This window comes from Symphalangus syndactylus, chromosome 20, assembly GCF_028878055.3.
Source record: "Symphalangus syndactylus isolate Jambi chromosome 20, NHGRI_mSymSyn1-v2.1_pri, whole genome shotgun sequence".
NCBI classification, from domain to species: domain Eukaryota; kingdom Metazoa; phylum Chordata; class Mammalia; order Primates; family Hylobatidae; genus Symphalangus; species Symphalangus syndactylus.
In genome coordinates this window covers 18325476-18343771 of record NC_072442.2, presented here as the reverse complement: position 1 = coordinate 18343771, position 18296 = coordinate 18325476, and the positions used below count along the sequence as shown (strand labels likewise).

At 33.8% G+C, this 18296-nt stretch overlaps 1 protein-coding gene across 7 annotated transcripts in view; it reads left to right on the top strand.

Moving 5' to 3' along the window:
• BRIP1 (BRCA1 interacting helicase 1) overlaps positions 1-18296 on the top strand; it is a 190394-nt gene that overhangs the window by 51446 nt on the left and 120652 nt on the right. For all 7 annotated transcript variants that reach the window (XM_063628493.1, XM_055256721.2, XM_055256722.2 and 4 more), the window contains exons 7-9: positions 4860-5150; positions 12132-12353; positions 14312-14511. In XM_063628493.1, coding sequence (XP_063484563.1) covers positions 4860-5150; positions 12132-12353; positions 14312-14511 — 713 coding nt within the window. The remainder of the gene's footprint in view (positions 1-4859; positions 5151-12131; positions 12354-14311; positions 14512-18296) is intronic.

The window sequence follows — 18296 nt, the reverse complement described above, 5'->3', positions numbered from 1 at the left end:
AAATACTAGCATAAGATGATTTTTCTTTTTGTCCTTGAAAAATAGCAATTGTCCTGTACTTTTTCCTTTAAAAGCTAATCTGGATTTTGAAGTATCTTTTTGATATGTGCAGCACTTCAGATCAGGACATCATTTAAGCATCTGTCAGATTTAATTGTAATGCATGGGTACAGTATTTGGTTCAGGGACATTTAGTCATAATTCATCAGTTTAAAAAAAGCTAAGTTACACTTATGTGCAAAATACCACTCTCAATGAATGAGCTATATAAACAAATGTAAGACATAGTTTCTGTCTTCAAGGAATTTGCAGTGTGCTTAGAAAGACAATACATGCACATGTGGAAAGTTATGGAAGAATACAAGTTTTTGTAATTTTTTTTTACTGTTTCATTGACCTAGTTTTCCTTTTATTTCATTCAAACAGGTTTCTCTTCAGTCTCTTTTTCTCTCTACTTCTTTATATACTTAGTTTTCGTACTCCTGCCTGCTTTTGGAATTCAATTTGTAGTCTCCTTTGAGAATCTCTCCTGATTTACAGTTAGCAAAGTAACTTCTTCTTTGGCAATGAAATTGGTTCCTATTTCTTTATCATTTTCCATTTCTAAAAATATTTAATCACTATGCTTATTTTTCAGGTATTTAGGCATAATATTTTTTTGTGTGAGTGGTAGGGAAAGTTTGGAGAAAGTTATAAAACTTTAGAAGTTGACATTGTGGTATGTTACCATTTGAACTTATAATTATAGCTTGTGAAAGGAATAGTGGCAAGGACTCAGCAATTCACCTTTCTTTCAAGATCAAATCTTCGAATCCTTCATCTTTGAAAGAATTTAGACATGTCTATATAATACAACAAGAGAGGGAATATAATTTATTAAACACAAGAAAAATTTTCTGAAAATCCATGGTTGCTGATGTTCTAAGAACAGTTTTGGTAATTGTAGATTTGAAATGTATTTTTAAACAATTGGCTACTGCACATGGAAATATTATAGCTGTCACATCCACATGTATCTCTTGTGTTTTTTTTTAATGATAGTATATTTTTGCAGTTACTTGGGTTGGGTTTTCTTGCCTTTTCTTGAAGTAAAAGGACTCTGAACAGTTTCTAGCTTGGAGAAGAAGCCATTTCTTAAAGAGTTTGATTCTGGCACTGTGTAGCCACTTACAGGTCTTACAGGTTACAGATTTTGGGAAGCCCATGTCTTATGTATTGATTTTCAGATATATTGGATGAGAGTGAATATTATAAAATTTATTCTCTAGTTTCCTGGAGAGAAGGAAATCGCTGTCAATTTAAACAGCAAAGGGAAAATAAAAAAGTCTTTGTGAAAGATAAACATGATCATTTGTTAGCAGGAAAAATAATAAGAGATACAAAATTATTTAATTTTATTCATCTAATTATTTTAAGACCCCTGGGTCAAAGGGTTTCAGAGAGAGGCCATAAGGTATTAGTCTGGTAATTTGACTGGGGGATATTCTGTCCTCCAGACATTGCTGGCATCAGGATCCTTCCTCTGGTTTTCTTAGAGCATCGAAAGTTGCTGATTTTGGTACAGGTAATTATCTTTTGTTATAAAATAAGTGACTTTTTGAAGCCTTTGTTATATTACTACAATCAGTTTTTCTGTCTTCAAATATGATTGTACCAAATCTTTTATTATTTATTTATTTTTTGAGATGGAATCTTGCTCTGTCGCCCAGGCTGGAGTGCAGTGGCGTGGTCTTGGCTCACTGTAACCTCCATCTCCCTGGCCTCCTGAGTATCTGGGACTAGAGGCACATGCCACCATGCCTGGCTAATTTTTGTTTTTTCAGTAGAGACAGGGTTTCACCACGTTGGCCAGGCTAGTCTTGAACTCCTGACCCCAAGCAATCCACCTGCCTTGGCCTCCCAGAGTGCTGGGATTACAGATGTGAGCCACTGTGCCCGGCCTGTACCAAATCTTTTAAATGGAAACTTTAATAGAAGATCGCTTCTGAAGAAATAATTCCTGTTTAATAATGCAAAGGAAAAAGAATTAACTTTTAATTTCCACCTTATACCTACCTTACTTGCCTAAGTACCTATTGAAAACCATCTTCTTGGCCGGGCGTGGTGGCTTACACCTGTAATCCCAGCACTTCGGGAGGCCAACGCAGGCAGATCACCTGATATCGGTAGCTCGAGACCAGTTTGACCAACATGGAGAAACCCTGTCTCTAATAAAAACACAAAATTAGCCAGGCGTGGTGGTGGACGCCTGTAATCCCAGCTGCTTAGGAGGCTGAGGCAGGAGACTCACTGGAACCTGGGAGACGGAGGTTGTGGTAAACCAAGATCATGCCATTGCACTCCAGCCTGGGCAAAAAGAGTGAAAGTCTGTCTCAAAAAAAAAAACAAACAAACAAACAAAAAAAGAAAACCATCTTCTTGAGGAGTCTACTCAAGTTCATAGATGTTATAATTCGTTCATATTACTTTACAACTTAAAAAAAACAAACAACGTTTAATATAAAGTTAGCTGTGGTTTATAATATTCTGAATTATGGAGTGAAAAAACAGATTTAAAGTCCTAACTAAAGTCACTCTAGTGAGAAAAGTTTTCTGATACTAGTTCTTGATCTTTTGCTTTTGTTAGTACCGCTACTAGTGTAACATTTAAAGATAAGTAGAACATTAAATTATTCGTGCCAAATTCACCCCTTTTAAAAATTAAAAACCTTGAAAACAAAGTATCTAGTTGTAAAACTGTATAATAGCATCCCTTTCTATTTGAAAAAAAGATATGAAAGATATGTATATATGAAGGTCAGTAAGTTATACACTAAATTATTCGTGATAGGATAGTTGATTTTTAAAAAATATTTCTATATTATTGTTTGAATTTTTTTGACCAAGAGAAAAGGTGAAATTAAAGGGAGTAGATGGTAAAGCTTTAAGTGGAATTGATGTTGAAAAGTGTAACATCAAAAAGTAAGTTTTCCCAGCCTTGAGAAAAAGCAACTTTATTGGATTACTTTTATGCTTAGATATAATGTATCTATATAGTACATAACAGTGCATTGGGCCATAACATTCTAGTATTCACATGAATTTAACTGTATCATAAGGAAGAGAAATAGTATAATTGAGCAAAAAGATTGATGGTATGAAAAAATAAATTAATTCTAATTGAGTTACCTTAATTCTTTTTGTATGTTAATTGATTAATGTGATCATTGCAAAAGCTAAAAAAGAGTTCAGTCAGAAATATCATGATATAATTTGCATTCCATTTTCTCTGTGACCATAAATTGTTGGATATTGCAACATATGTAACATAAACCACATGTCAGCTGTTTCCTGCCTCACTGTTGACAAGAGCCCCATTCATAACTCTTCTTTTTATCCTTTTAGTGAATAAGTAATTATTCAATATAGAAGGCAGGATATTTGGAACTGGCTATTTAATGTGGCAGCACTCTGTAATGAAATCTGCTGTTACTGGCAACCTGAGAGGAGAATGTAACAATTCCAGCATGGCTGTAACTTTATCTGCTTTGACTGACTGTTTATTTGGCACATCAGTGAACCTTTTATCCCAGTGAGTGACAGCTCCAGAAGGGTCACATTTACATCCATTCTATCATGTATTGTAATATTTAATGGCGGACAAGGTTGAGTGAGACTGGGAGTAATTTGAACTTGCTTTTCCACTGAGTTGAGGCTAAAAGACAGCTTGATCCCCAGTATTGTGGTGTAACATGCTATGACTTAGCATTTGTTTATGAAGGCTAATCTTACTGATTATAATAATAAAAAAAAACAGTCAAGTAGAGTGTTTGTTCTACTATATTAAAACTCTTTAGCACACAGTCTTTTAAGTTACAATGCTATTTACCTTTTTTCCCTCCCCATCAATGACCACTTCTATAAATTAACCATTTTACACTATTTCTCTAAAATGAGACTTTGTTCTGTGTCATTTGGTGTAATAATTGAGACTTAGAAGGAAGTAGTTATTAAGAACCTGTGAGTTCTAATATATAGCATTAAACTTCTTTTTTTTTTAGTATTTGAGAATTTGGAAACAGAAGAGAAAAATCAGGTAAATTAAGTAGACTATATTCCTGATGTTCCATATGGTTTGTTTAAAGAGACATTTATATAACTATTTCAGTTATGAAACTGAGTTACAAGTGAAATTGTCCAGGAAAAACTATCCTGGATGATAATTTTACTGATAGGTTTACACTCCATGACAGGTAATTGAATTTCAGATATACTTGTTCCACACAAGCAACCTGCTTTCATTATTAAATATTAATATTTTGCATTTATTTTTGTACCTTTGCTAAAGAAGAATTTTCTCTTCTTGAAGTTGTTAAGTGATCCTTTAGATTCAACTTAATAATTCGATTCTTTTGTAAACTATATTTAAAAGTGCTTCAAAAGCATTGGTGTATTAAGGAATATTTGAATGAACTATGCTGTGAACAAAACTATTAACTCTATAATATCACAAGTTCATATGAAACCTAAGAAAAAATTAAAATTGTTCCTACTTTGTTTTATCATTTTTATAATTTATGAAAGAGGAGAGTTAAAATGTACTCAAAACATTTGGAATTAGAGAGTTAGAGTGGTATGTTAGAAAGAATGCAAATGTGGAAATATCATTTATAACTTTTGAAAGAAAGAATGAGGACCAATTTTAAATTGTATTTGTAGTTTTTTCTTTAATGGCAAGTTTTAGATACTATAATTTCTTGTAATTTCTCTTTATTTGACCATTGTGATTCATTACTTACAGGTTCTGATTCCATGTGAGGTTTGATAACATTTTTTATGGTAGTTTAGATATTAGTTATCGTTTCTTTCCTTTCTTACAGGCCCCTGGCCACTGTTCTAGGTGCTGTTGTTCTACTAAACAAGGAAACAGTCAAGAGTCATTGAATACCATTAAGAAGGATCATACGGGGAAATCCAAGATACCCAAAATATATTTTGGGACACGCACACACAAGCAGATTGCTCAGATTACTAGAGAGCTCCGGAGGACGGCATACTCAGGGGTCCCAATGACTATTCTTTCCAGCAGGGATCATACTTGTGTCCATCCTGAGGTAGTCGGTAACTTCAACAGAAATGAGAAGTGCATGGAATTGCGAGATGGGAAAAACGTGAGTAAAGTTATTTTGTGTTAGAGAAAAAATAAGTCTGAAAATATTTAAATTACTCAGTATGTGTTTTATATGTACATTTTAGTGATAATCAACTTTGGAAAATCAAATTAACTGCTAGTATTGATATCTTTTAAAAAATAATTTTCCCATAACAAAATCTTTAGTCAAGTTTTAAAGTAAGGGATTTGGTCTTAAAGCTTGGGGATATTTAATTCCTTGAAATTAATTTCTGTTGTAGTCAGATATCTTAGTTTCTTCTTTTAAATCCTGCTACCAAAAATAGTCAAACTTGGATGATGTCATATGAGGAGACGGAAGTGTTTAAATGATTTAGTCTAATTAGATCTAATTAATATACTTTACATACTTAAAAACTTCAAAAGCAGATAGTTTATTTAGGCTCTCTGAGCAAAGTTTGAATTTTTTTAATTGAATGAGAAATATAATGATTATCCCACCTCATAATTCTAATAAATACAAACCCCTCTTTTAAAAGTTATACTAAATTATTAACTTTCAAAAGATGTCACTGGTGGTTTTGAAATTTTCCAAGGAAATTAGAATAATATGAATTTGGGCTTGGTGGAAATAGAGGTCTTTCTTACTAAAGACATATGACTTTCAAATAATTTTTTTTTTGGCAGTATTAGTTTGGGCGCCTATGTTCTGGTGTGATAATTAGTTTACTCTAAAATTGAAGTTGCAAGTATGAAATTATACCCCAAAATCAGTGAACCACAAATTGATAACTATGAAGTAACCAATGATATTTTAATATATTTTTAGAGTTGTTTTGTTTTTCACTAATATCTTATTAGAGTTCGTTCTACACAAAAAACTGTGAGCTATAGCCCCCAGAGTTTCATTTCATTGATATATCACCCCTTACCATATAATGTGAATTAGTTATTTTGTTTTATGCTTTTCTTTCTTAATACTCTCTTTTATTAGATGAAAATTTATTTAAGCTTTATTTAAGGATAGTCAAAAGATATTTTAACAGATATTCAAACGAGATTATAAAGTATAAGTAGTAAGGTGTTCCAATGGCAAAACTTGAGTGACTTGTTCAGAGCCAGGAGAGAATACAGAATTACTGAATCAAAGCCATTGTTGAAATTCTACAGTCATATTTATTTCCAAAGAGTTATTTCTGACTAAGTTAGGAATTGTGAAACCCTTTACTTTGTATATTAAAAAACTTCTCTTCAAGGAGAGATGAAAGTATTAAGTGTCAAGTATTGAAAAATAATAAAATAAAGCTCTTTATGGTAAAACTCCATGAATTTCATGCATAAGTAGACTGCTTTCCATAGTGACTAAGTGGTCTGCTGAATTCCTCAAATGCTTGAAATTTATTTTTTGGCTGTATAGCCTATGCAAGAAGACTTGCTGGCATTGTCACCATATTTTTATCTTTTTTTGTTTTACTTGTTATTGGGGAAATTATTATGTATTTGTAAAAAATATATTGGCTGGGCCTGATGGCTCATGCCTGTAATCCCAGCACTTTGGGAGGCCGAGGCGGGCATTTGAGGTCAGGAGTTCGAGACTGGCCTGGCCAACATGGCAAAACCTGTCGCTACTAAAAATACCAAAAATTAGCTGGGCGTGGTGGTGCATGCTTGTAATCCCAGCTACTTGGGAGGCTGAGGCATGAGAATCGCTTGAATCCAGGAGGCAGAGGTTGCAGTGAGCCAAGATCGTGCCACTGCACCGCAGCCTGGGCAACAGAGGAAGACTCTTGTCTCAAAAACAACCAACCAAAAACATACATTGGTAAAATACATTGGTAAAAGCAATGATAAAGTGTAAGATTGTGTATTAAAGGCAGACAGTTTCATTTTGTGTAACCCAGAATCCTACAGTGCTGGTTATGTTTTTATTGATCTTTACTCAAAAGTTTGAATCATGTAAAAATAAAAAGTAATTCAGTCGACTTCAATGTTCCGAATTTTTCATTGGCTTTTAGTTTGTCTTAAAGTGAACAGGTATTTTATTTTTTAATATTAGTAATATGAATAATTGAAGATATCTGCTTGTGGTTTGCCTTGACCTAATTCTGCCTCAGAATGCTTACCTCATGGGCATACATGAACATCCTCTTTCTTGTTCTCAAGCCCTCTTAGTAATTTGGTATTGTAATGAGGGGCAATTACAAAGTCACCATAGGTGTCTGTGTTTACTATGACTGAATTACCAAAGCGAAATGATAAATAGATAACTGACAATTTGAATGGAAGTGTTTAAAGTGTGATAACACTTCAATTGACAGACTTCCTCAGGGTTGTGTTACACCGCTAAAATGGATGAGCTTTTCTGGTTTTGCTATCAGCCTGCAGAGGGGTGTCATTCTAACTGCCCTTAAAGTGTAAACCTTCTGATTTTTTGGCTTGATCCAAGGCACATGTGTTTTTGTTCATTGTTTCTTTTACGTAAAGTGCCCTTATACTGGAAAAGTATGCACTTATCTGTTAAAAGTTAATTTTTGTTTCAGTTAAGAAAAAATAATTTTAACTAGAGTCAGGAATGACAATTCTGAAATATTATTTTAGATACATATCTTTTTTTGTTAAAATGAGACTTAATAGCTCATAGTCATAGATTCTAAAGGCACTTTAGTGATCATTTTGTATAAAGATAAGCTTTCAGAATTGTATGGAAGAAGCTTGGAATGAAGAAATGGTGAATGTTCTATTATTAAACTCAGTCTGTATCAAACTGAGTATGAAAGATGATTGACACATTTTTACCTGAATCACAGAATTTTAGAGCTGGAAGGAATTTTAGAGATGATATAGTCAGTGAGTCAGAAGGGATTTTACAAGCCTTCTGGTTCAAATATTCTTTTGATGCTTAGTCACATGAGAAAAATGGGCCCTGGAGTTTGCTCAGTCAGACAAGTAATTAGCAAGGAGGGACCAGAACCCAAATTTTCTGATTCCTCATCCATTGCTATTTTGATTACACTAGAAACAAAATCCAAAGATGGCATTGAGGTAGGGAGAAGTTGACACAGTATGAAGAATAAGAACAGTAGAGGTTAGAGAAAGTGAGTGAAAATAATGTAGAAAATGGCCTAAATAAATATAGTTAGATGAGTCCTTTCCTCCTAATTTTTATTTTTAATACTTTGGAGGACTAACAGGTATCATCCTTTAACGTGGCTGAATACAAAGCTTTAGGAGAACTGGTCCTCAGCTATTCATGTCTTGTCCTTTGATTTGCTGACATTCTTTTACAGGTTATGAATCTCTTATGGTTTACTTTGTTTCTAGCAATATCTAGATACATTTGTGTATGTACTGATGTATGTATGTTTTGAAAACATGGATTCTCCTTTTGGATAATTCATAGATAAAAATACATATAATATAAAGATTATATATATGTGTGTGTATGTATACAATTTAATTTATTATACAGACTTATAGAAATACAATTTAATTTTATACACACACACACACACACACACACACACACACACAGAGAGAGAGAGAGAGAAAGCGAGAGACATTTCATCCCGCCTTGGCTTCTCTAAGTGTTAGGATTATAAGCATGAGCCAGTGTGCTCAGCCTGTAATGAAATCTTTTATTCCCAGTAATACAATGGCAAAGGACATTAGTAGATAACCTAAAAGAAGAAATTCAAATTATTGCTGAACCTTGTTAGACTAATTATTTTTATATTTTATAATTTTAATAATAATTACTAGACAAAATATTTTGAATATATATATGGGGAAATTATTATGTATTTGTAAAAAATACATTGGCCGGGCATGATGGCTCATGCCTGTAATCCCAGCAGTTTGGGAGGCTGAGGTGGGCACTTGAGGTCAGGAGTTCGAGACTGGCCTGTTCAACATGGCAAAACCTGTCTCTACTAAAAATACAAAAAATTAGCCGGGCGTGGTGACGCATGCTTGTAATCCCAGCTACTTGGGAGGCTGAGGCATGAGAATCGCTTGAACCCATATGTATATATGTGTGTGTATATACACACACATATATACACACACACACACACATGTATATGGCTACCTCAAAGTCTTTTATCCCTAATATAATTTATATATTTATTTTATATATGGTTGTTTTTTGTTAAGGATAGCAAACTAGGAAAAATAAATATTTTTATTTCAAAATCATTTTAAAATAAATAGTAGAATTAATTAAAATAAAAGTGGCCCATTATTCTACCACTTAGTTCCAATGACAATTGAAAAAGAAAAGTAGTACATGTATGTGGTTAGAAAATGAAAAGAGAGGCTTTTTCTAGATCCTCCATCTCCTTAACCCTTTAAGGTAACTACTATAAAATTTTCTATATCTATTCTACTAGAATGTTTAAAAAATGTATTTGCTATAATGTATGTGTATATATTTTTTAAAAAAGCAATTTACATGAATTTAATCATTCTATACATGTTATTCAACATGTTTTTCTCACTTAGAGAGCCTAATCAACACATAGACAAATCTAAATCATTTTTAAGGGCTAAAGTTTTTGTATTAATTTATCATAATGTATTTAACATTTCCCTTATGGGTAGACATTTGGTTTATTTTCAATTTTTTGGCTATTTAACAGTACAGGGTACATCTATTCACATTAATGGTAAAATTTTAAATTTTGGTAGTTTTTTGACAAATTGCCTATGTAATTCTACTACTAGAATTTTATACTTCTACTAAAAATATGTATACTTTTCTAATTTTATACATTTTTAATAGTATATGAGACACTCTTGTTAGGGCTGGGTTTTATCAAACATTTTATTTTTTTATTAATGCATGTAATGAGTATTTTTTTTTGAGACAGGATCTCACTCTGTTGCCCAGGCTGGAGTGCAGTGGTGTGGTCACTGCTCACTGCAGTTTAATTTTTTTTGTTGTTTTTTTGTAGAGATTGAGTCTCCCTATGCTGCCCAGCTGGTCTTGAACTCCTGGGCTCATGCAGTCCTCCAGCCTTGGCCTCTCAAAATGTTGGGATTATAGGCATGAGCCACTGTGCCCAGCCCGTAATGAAATTTTTTTATTTCCAGTGATAGAATGGGGTGGAGTGCAGTGGCTCATGCCTGTAATCCCAGCACTTTGGGAGGCCGAGGCGGGAGGATCGTTTGAGCTCAGGAGTTCAAGATCAGCCTGAGCAACATGACGAAACCCTGTCTCTACAAAAAAGGAGTCATATGTGGTGATGCACTTGTGGTTCCAGCTACTTGGTGGCTGAGGCACGAGAATCGCTTGAACCTGGGAAGTGGAGGTTGCAGTGAACCAAGATTGGATGGCGCCACTGCACTCCAGCCTGGGTGACAGAGTAAGACTCCCATCTCTGGAAAAAAAAAAAAAAAAAGGTAATAGAATGGCAAAGGGCATTAGTAGATAACATAAAAGAAGAAACGCAAACTACTGTTGAACCTTGTTAGACTATTCATACAACACTATGTTAAACTTTGCTAGAAACTATAAAAAATACAAATCAAAACAAGATTCTATTTTTTACTTTTAAGATAGGGATAACAAAAGATAACGTCAGTGTTGATAACGATGTGGGAAAAGGGTAATGCAAAACAATATATACTTTCTGGAGGATAATTTCACTATATGTTTTCAAGAAACTTAAAAATATTTTGTAGCGTCTGATCCCGTAATGCCATTTCTAAAAATATAGACTAAGAAAATATTTAGAAACCAGCATAAGAATGCTCACTGCAGCCTTATGTATAAAGCAGAAACTTGTAACAGTCTATAAGCCCAGTAATAAGAAAACTGGTTCATCAGCTATGGCACATTAATTCAATGTACATATATGAGCAGCAATGAAAAGATGCTTAGTGATGTCAGAAGATTTTCCTGGTATGATTTTTAATACACTAGACAGAAGAAAACAAAGGGAATACAGTTTTATAAAAATTTTTATTTATTGTGGCTGAATTGTTAATAATCCTCAATGCCTGGGGAACATTTGCTTTGTTCTTGTTTTTATTACTATTTAGAGACAGGGCTTTGTTTTGTCACCCAGGCCGGAGTGCAGTGGCTTGATCATAGCTCACTGCATCCTCGAACTCCTGGGCTGAAGTGATCCTCCTGCCTCAGCCTCCTGAGTAGCTAGGTCCATTGATGTACACCACCAATCCTGGCAAATTTTTTATTTTTTGTAGAGACAGGGTTTTGCTACATTGCCTAGGCTAGTATCAAACTCCTCACCTAAAACAATCCTTTTGCATAAGCCTCCCAAAGTGCTCACACCTGTCATCGTGCCTTGCTTGTTCTTGTTATTTTAATATTGGGTCACATTGTAGAGATATCCTTATATACACATGTATAGAAGAAATAGGAAATGAAATACACCAAAATGTTTCTAGTGCATACTTTGTGTAATAGAATTACGGATAATTTAGGCTTTTTTTGGTACTCCTGAATTTTTTGTAGTGAATGGTCTTACTTTCTTTTTTTCCCCTTAGGACATTCCAACCTACCTACTTACCTTCCTTCCTTCTTATTTATATTTGAATAAGAAATACTATCACATGGCTCAAAGTTGAAAAGGTACAAAAGGGTCTACAGAGAAAAATCTCTCACTCCTGTGCCCAGTCACTTAATTCTCATCCTTGGAAGCAACCAGTGATACCATTGTTTTGTGAATCCTTTCAGAAATATTTCATGCCTAACATCAGTTTAATCAGAAAAAAAAGGCGTAACAAACATATTTAAAATAAATTTTTTTTCAAGTTAATTTAGGGTATTTGGAGCTCTTCTGATTTGGAGTTCTAAGTCTGAGTCAACCAGACGTCATTGTGATTGTAGCTATGGTATTGTCTCAAAAAAGACAAAAAATTAGCCGGTGTAGTGGCGTAGCTAGTAAAATCTTAGCCTTGTGGCTTTAATGATGTTCCTCAAATTCTGAGATAAGCTTATTTTATTCCTTCTATTGTAATATTGGTTCACATTTCAGTTATGCATATTTGTTTCTAGGGAAAATCCTGCTATTTTTATCATGGAGTTCATAAAATTAGTGATCAGCACACATTACAGACTTTCCAAGGGATGTGCAAAGCCTGGGATATAGAAGAACTTGTCAGCCTGGGGAAGAAACTAAAGGCCTGTCCATATTACACAGCCCGAGAACTAATACAAGATGCTGACATCATATTTTGTCCCTACAACTATCTTCTAGATGCACAAATAAGGGAAAGTGTGAGTATATGTGTAAAAATGAGAACCTTCTTCCTACTCATGGGGATATAAATGTTGAATGTAAAAGCTTTTAGATGTTTCAATGTGTTTTTTATGCTTTAATTTATGTAAATAAATTTGTGTAAACATATTAGAGTACTGAAAACATATCCTAACGTGTGTGAAAATCAACCCACTCATTTTAATTTCCAAAATAACAAGCAGTTTTAACGAACATAGTGACTGAGGTAGGATTACAGCAGGATTTCTCTTTGCATTTAGGAATATTCAAAAGTAATTATTTAAAAACATTTCTCTGAAAAAACTATGTTTTGAAGAACTTATGTTGGGGGAATAAAATTATGCCTTGTGAGCTTTGAGAAGTGAACTTCAAATAATGGCATTTGTGTTTATTTGCCTGGTTCTTTTTAGAGACATGCAATTGTTAACAGCATAAGACAAAAAGTGAATAACTTGGCATAGTCAATTGTTATTCTTGTCTTCAGGTCTGACTGCACAATTCATCTCAGCTTTCTATTTCTTTAAGATCCAAATTAATAGGCATTATGTTTACTACCCCTTCTATCCTAGCTCTTATTTGGTTGTCTCTTAACTAGATCTCTTCCTTTTGAGACACTGTGCATATCAATGCCAGGTCCGTTTTCCAAATATTGCTTTTATTACATCCTTTTATCTGCTTAAAAATCTATTGCTTCCTTTGCTCATGAGATAAAGTTCATATTTCTTAAGCTTACACTCAAGATGCTCAATAATCTGACCTGGATCTGCCCAATTTGAATCCTTCAAAAATTACCTCATGCTCCCTTGAGGATACCTTGTTCTTTACTCTATCTTTGCTTTTGATGACACCACTTTGGAATGCCCTGCCCACTCTTTGTCTGTCCAAATCCAAATCCTACTTATCTTTTAAACCCCAATATATTTCCTACTCTTCCATGGTTTTTTCTCAACTTTTCAGCCGTCTGTGTATTCTTACTTCCTCAAAATAACTCATTGACAATTGCTTTGTGACAGTTCCTTGTATTAGTCAGTACTCTTTCTATTGCAAGTGACACAAACCTACCCTAAAAAAAGCTTAAGAAAAAATACTTGATTCTCTTTATTGTGATGGCTTTATTCTCAGGCAAGTTCTCACTCTTGCTTATGGAATAAAGATAACCATAAGCAGCTAGCACACCTGGAGAAAAGAGCATGGCCACATATTAGTCTCTCCAAATTACTCTGGTTGGCCTACTGTGGATCACATGTCTATTCCTGAACCTGAACCAGTCACTGTGACCATAGAAGGATGGAATACTCTATTTAACTGACAATACTGGGCCTTACCCCCGTTGTGAAAGTGGTGATGTCCTTTGATTCACAGGTTAATAGTCCTGCCAGCATCACATGGGAGTTGGAGAAGAACAATTCTCCAACTCCCATGCTGGAGAAGGATTGCAGGACAGATTAAAACAAAACATGTATGTTATATTATGTTAGTATTTTAAGAGTCATTTTAATCTTGTATTGTTATTTTACTTTTAAAGGTTTTATGCTTTTAATCTTGTATTGTTATTTTACTTTTAAAGGTCTTATGCTATTAATCTTGTATTATTTTACTTTTAAAGGTCTTATAATTAGTTTGTAAAATTATGTTGGAAACATTTTCATAGTGGGATTTTATACCCTTCTGTGTAGCCTGTGGTACCTTGATCCAGACTCACTGACATATTTTTGTTGCTGTCAATAGGTTTGCAAAGTATTTTAAGAGTAAAAAGATGGCAAACACAGTAATGTAGAGCTGATACTTGGTTGGCCATAGTGCTTCATAAGTTTTATTTAAGACCTAGAATCTGTTGCTTATGTAATTGCATTTGCAATATTGGCCTATAGCGTGAATTTTAAAATGAAATATCTTGCCTGCTGTTGTTAAATCTATTTTGCCAAATGTTTTACAAGAAAATTCTTTTATCTTATAGATGGATTTAAATCTGAAAGAACAGGTTGTCATTTTAGATGAAGCTCATAACATCGAGGACTGTGCTCGGGAATCAGCAAGTTACAGTGTAACAGAAGTTCAGCTTCGGTTTGCTCGGGATGAACTAGATAGTATGGTCAACAATAATATAAGGAAGAAAGATCATGAACCCCTACGAGCTGTGTGCTATAGCCTCATTAAGTAAGAAGATTTGTCTATTAGTGTATTTGTGCTGCCTTTATATGAAAAATATGTTTGATTATGCCAGAGTATTTTAAAGTTAGTAAACTTTGGTTAACTAGGCTTCTTGGGAAATGAATTGCTCCTTGCCAATTAGGCTTTAAAAACAAGGCTAGTCCAACCTTTTGTCTTGTTCACAAGAATATAATGAACATAAGTGATTTTTAAAAATGAATAATTGTGAATCTTATTCCTAATTTGGCAGGATAATGTAATAGCCCGAAGGATGTGTCTAGGATATTGAACCAGAAACTAAACATGCTTTTAATTAATATATTTTAAAATTCTGGATCATGGCTTTAATTTATTGCTTTATTCTCCAATTTAAATAGGATTCTAGTTTCATGGGTTTTAATTAATCAAGATTTCAATACTCTAAAATAATATATTTAGTACTAGCTTTATGATAATTTACACTAGATAATTTTTCTTTTATTAGACATTAAGTTGTTGATCTAGAATCTTATTACCATAGAAAAAAACTTCCCAACTCTGAATCCCATTTCATTTATTGTAGCATTTTTCTGTTTCCTTCACATTATACTTTACAAAAATTGGAATGTTATACAGTCACATGGTTTGAAGATAAAATATATACGAATTTGTATAGTAAAAACCTCCTTCCAGTTCCATCCCTGATCTGTTTAATGTCTGTGTTCTCCTAAACAAGTTTATCATTCAATGCATATTACTCATTTATGAACCAATATTAGGTATATTTTCTTGTCCCTCATTTTTGTCCAAATGATGGCATAGTATACGTACATTTTTCTGCAACTTGCTTTTTTCAGTTCACAGTGTATTTTGGAGACGTTTCCATGTTAAGACCCAGAAAGCTTTCTTAGTTTAAAAAAAAAATAGATATCTAGAATTCCACTAGATAGATATGCAATAGTTTATTTAACCAGCCTCTGATTAATAGGTTGTTTCTAGTCTTTTGTTCTTAAACTGCTGTAATGAATAACTTTGAACGTACATAATTTCATTTGTATGCAAATATATCTATAGGAAACTTTTTAGAAGTGGAATTGTTGGGTGAAAGCATAGACATATTTGTAATTTCAATTGATATTGCTAACATTTACACAATAGGTGGATGACAGGGGGGCTAATGTATGCTTCTACCAGCAATGTATAAGAGTATGGAAATTGTTTTTTTCTAGCCTGCTAGGTGAAAAGTGGTATCCCAATGTAGTTTTAATATTCATTTTCCTTAATATGCGTGAAATTAAGCATCTTTAAAGGCCATTTATATTTCCTTTTGTGTCAACTGCCTGTTGACATCTCTGTCCTCTTTCTGTTTTTATTGTGGTTCTTTTTCTTAATGATTTATAGAACCCCATTCGTATATTAGGGAATTAAAATCTTTGTCTGCAATAGGAGTTGTAAATACTTTACACCCCATTCTGCCATTTGTGTCTTTTCTGGTGGTGTTTTGCCCTGCAGATTTTTGTGGTTTTTATTTTACAGCATAGTTTGTTGAAAGAGTTGTCTATAGTTGCGAATTCTATTTTCTCACTTGACATTCTTCCCTCATCGATCCTAGCAGTGTTGCTCTCTGGACAATTCTACACAAATTATTTTTATCAAGATCACTAGTGATCTCTGTATAGCTCTTTTTGGATATCAAATAGACATCTCAACTTTACATCTAAAACAGAATTCCTTCCCTTCCCCTGTGTTCTGTTTTCTCCCCAGTCTTCCTCATCTAAGCAAACAGTATGTACCAGTTCCTCAAATAAAAAAGTTAAATACTATCCTTGATAATATCCTTACTGCCTCACCTCATCCAATTAATGAGTAAGTCTTATAGATGCCACCTGCACAGTATATCCCCAATTCCTCAATGTCATTGATTTTTCATATCTATCATCCTACAATCTTCTCTCAACAAGGATATTATAACAACCTCCTAACAGGTCTCTACTTTCACTCCTCTTTCTCCAGTAATCAATTCTAGCTTGGTAGCTAGAATCATTTTTAAACATGTAAAATAGATAGACTCTCTTTTATTTAAAACCCTGTATTTAAAACCTTCCCACCAAAACAGCACGGTACTGGCATAAAAACAGACACACAGATCAATGGAACAGAATAGAGAACTCAGAAACAAATCCACACACCTACAGTGAACTCAATTTTGACATAGGTGCCACAAACATACACTGAGGGAAAGACAATCTCTTCAATAAATGGTGCCGGGAAAACTGGATATCCATGTGCAGGAGAATAAAACAAGACCCCTATCTTTCACCATTTAGAAAAATCAAATCAAAATAGATTAAAGACTTAAATCTACAACCTCAAACTATGAAACTACTACCAGAAAACATTGGAAAAACTCTCCAGGACATCGGTCTGGGGAACAACTTCTTGAGCAATACCCCACAAGCACAGGTAACCAAAGCAAAAATGGACAGATGAGATCACAAGTTAAAAAGCTGCTGCACAGCAAAGGAAACAATCAACAAAGTGAAGAGGCAACCCACAGAATGGGAGAAAATATTTGCAAACTACCCACCTGACAAGGGATTTATAACCAGAATATATAAGGAGCTCAAACAACTCTGTAGGAAAAAATCTAATAATCTAATTAAAAATGGACAAAAGATTTGAATAGACATTTCTCTAAAGAAGACATACAAATGGCAATCAGACATATGAAAAGGTGCTCAACATCATTGATCAGCATTTCTCTGCTGATCAAAACTACAATGAGATATCACCTCACCCCAGTTAAAATGACTTTTATGCAAAAGACAGGCAATAACAAATGCTGGCGAGGATGTGGAGAAAAGACAACTTTTGTATACTGTTGGTGGGAATGTAAATTAGGACAACCACTATAAAGAACAATTTAGAAGTTCCTCAAAAAACTAAAAATAGAGCTACCAAACGATCCAGCAATCCCACTGCTAGATATATACCCAAAATAAAGGAAATCAGTATATCAAAGGTATATCTGGACTCCCATGTTTGCTGCAGCACTATTCACAATAGTCAAGATTTGAAAGCAGCCTAAATGTCCATCAACAGATGAATGGATAAAGAAAATGTGGTACATATACACAATGGAGTACCATTCAGCCATAACACAGAAGGAGATCCTGTCATTTGCAACAACATGGATAAAATTGGGAGTCACTATGTTAAGTGAAATAAGCCAGGCACAGAAAGACAAAAATCACATATTCTCACTTATTTGTGGGATCTAAAAATGAAAACAATTTAATCCATTGAGATAGAGAGTAGAAGGATGGTTTACCAGAGGCTGGCAAGGGTAGTAGGTGGGGATCACAGGGGAGGAGGGGTTGGTTAATGAGTACAAAAAAAAAGAAAAATAGAATGAATGAATAAGGCCTAGTATTTGATAGCACAACAGTGTGACTATAGTCAATAGTGATTTAACTGTACATTAAAAATAACTAAAAGAATATCATTGGATTATTTGTAACACAAAGATTAATACTTGAGAGGATGGATACCCCATCTTCCATGATGTGATTATTACATATTGCATGCCTGTATCAAAACAAGTACCCCATAAATATATGCACTTACTATGTACCCATGAAAATTAAAAATTAAAATCCAAGCCTTCCCATTGCACTTTGAATAAATTCAGATTTCTTATCGTGACTCAAGATGACCTGATTTCTGCTTCTCACTCTGACACTGTTCATACCATTATTCATTTTTGCCCATTGTGCTGCAAATCATATTGGCTTTCTTTCACATCCTCAAAC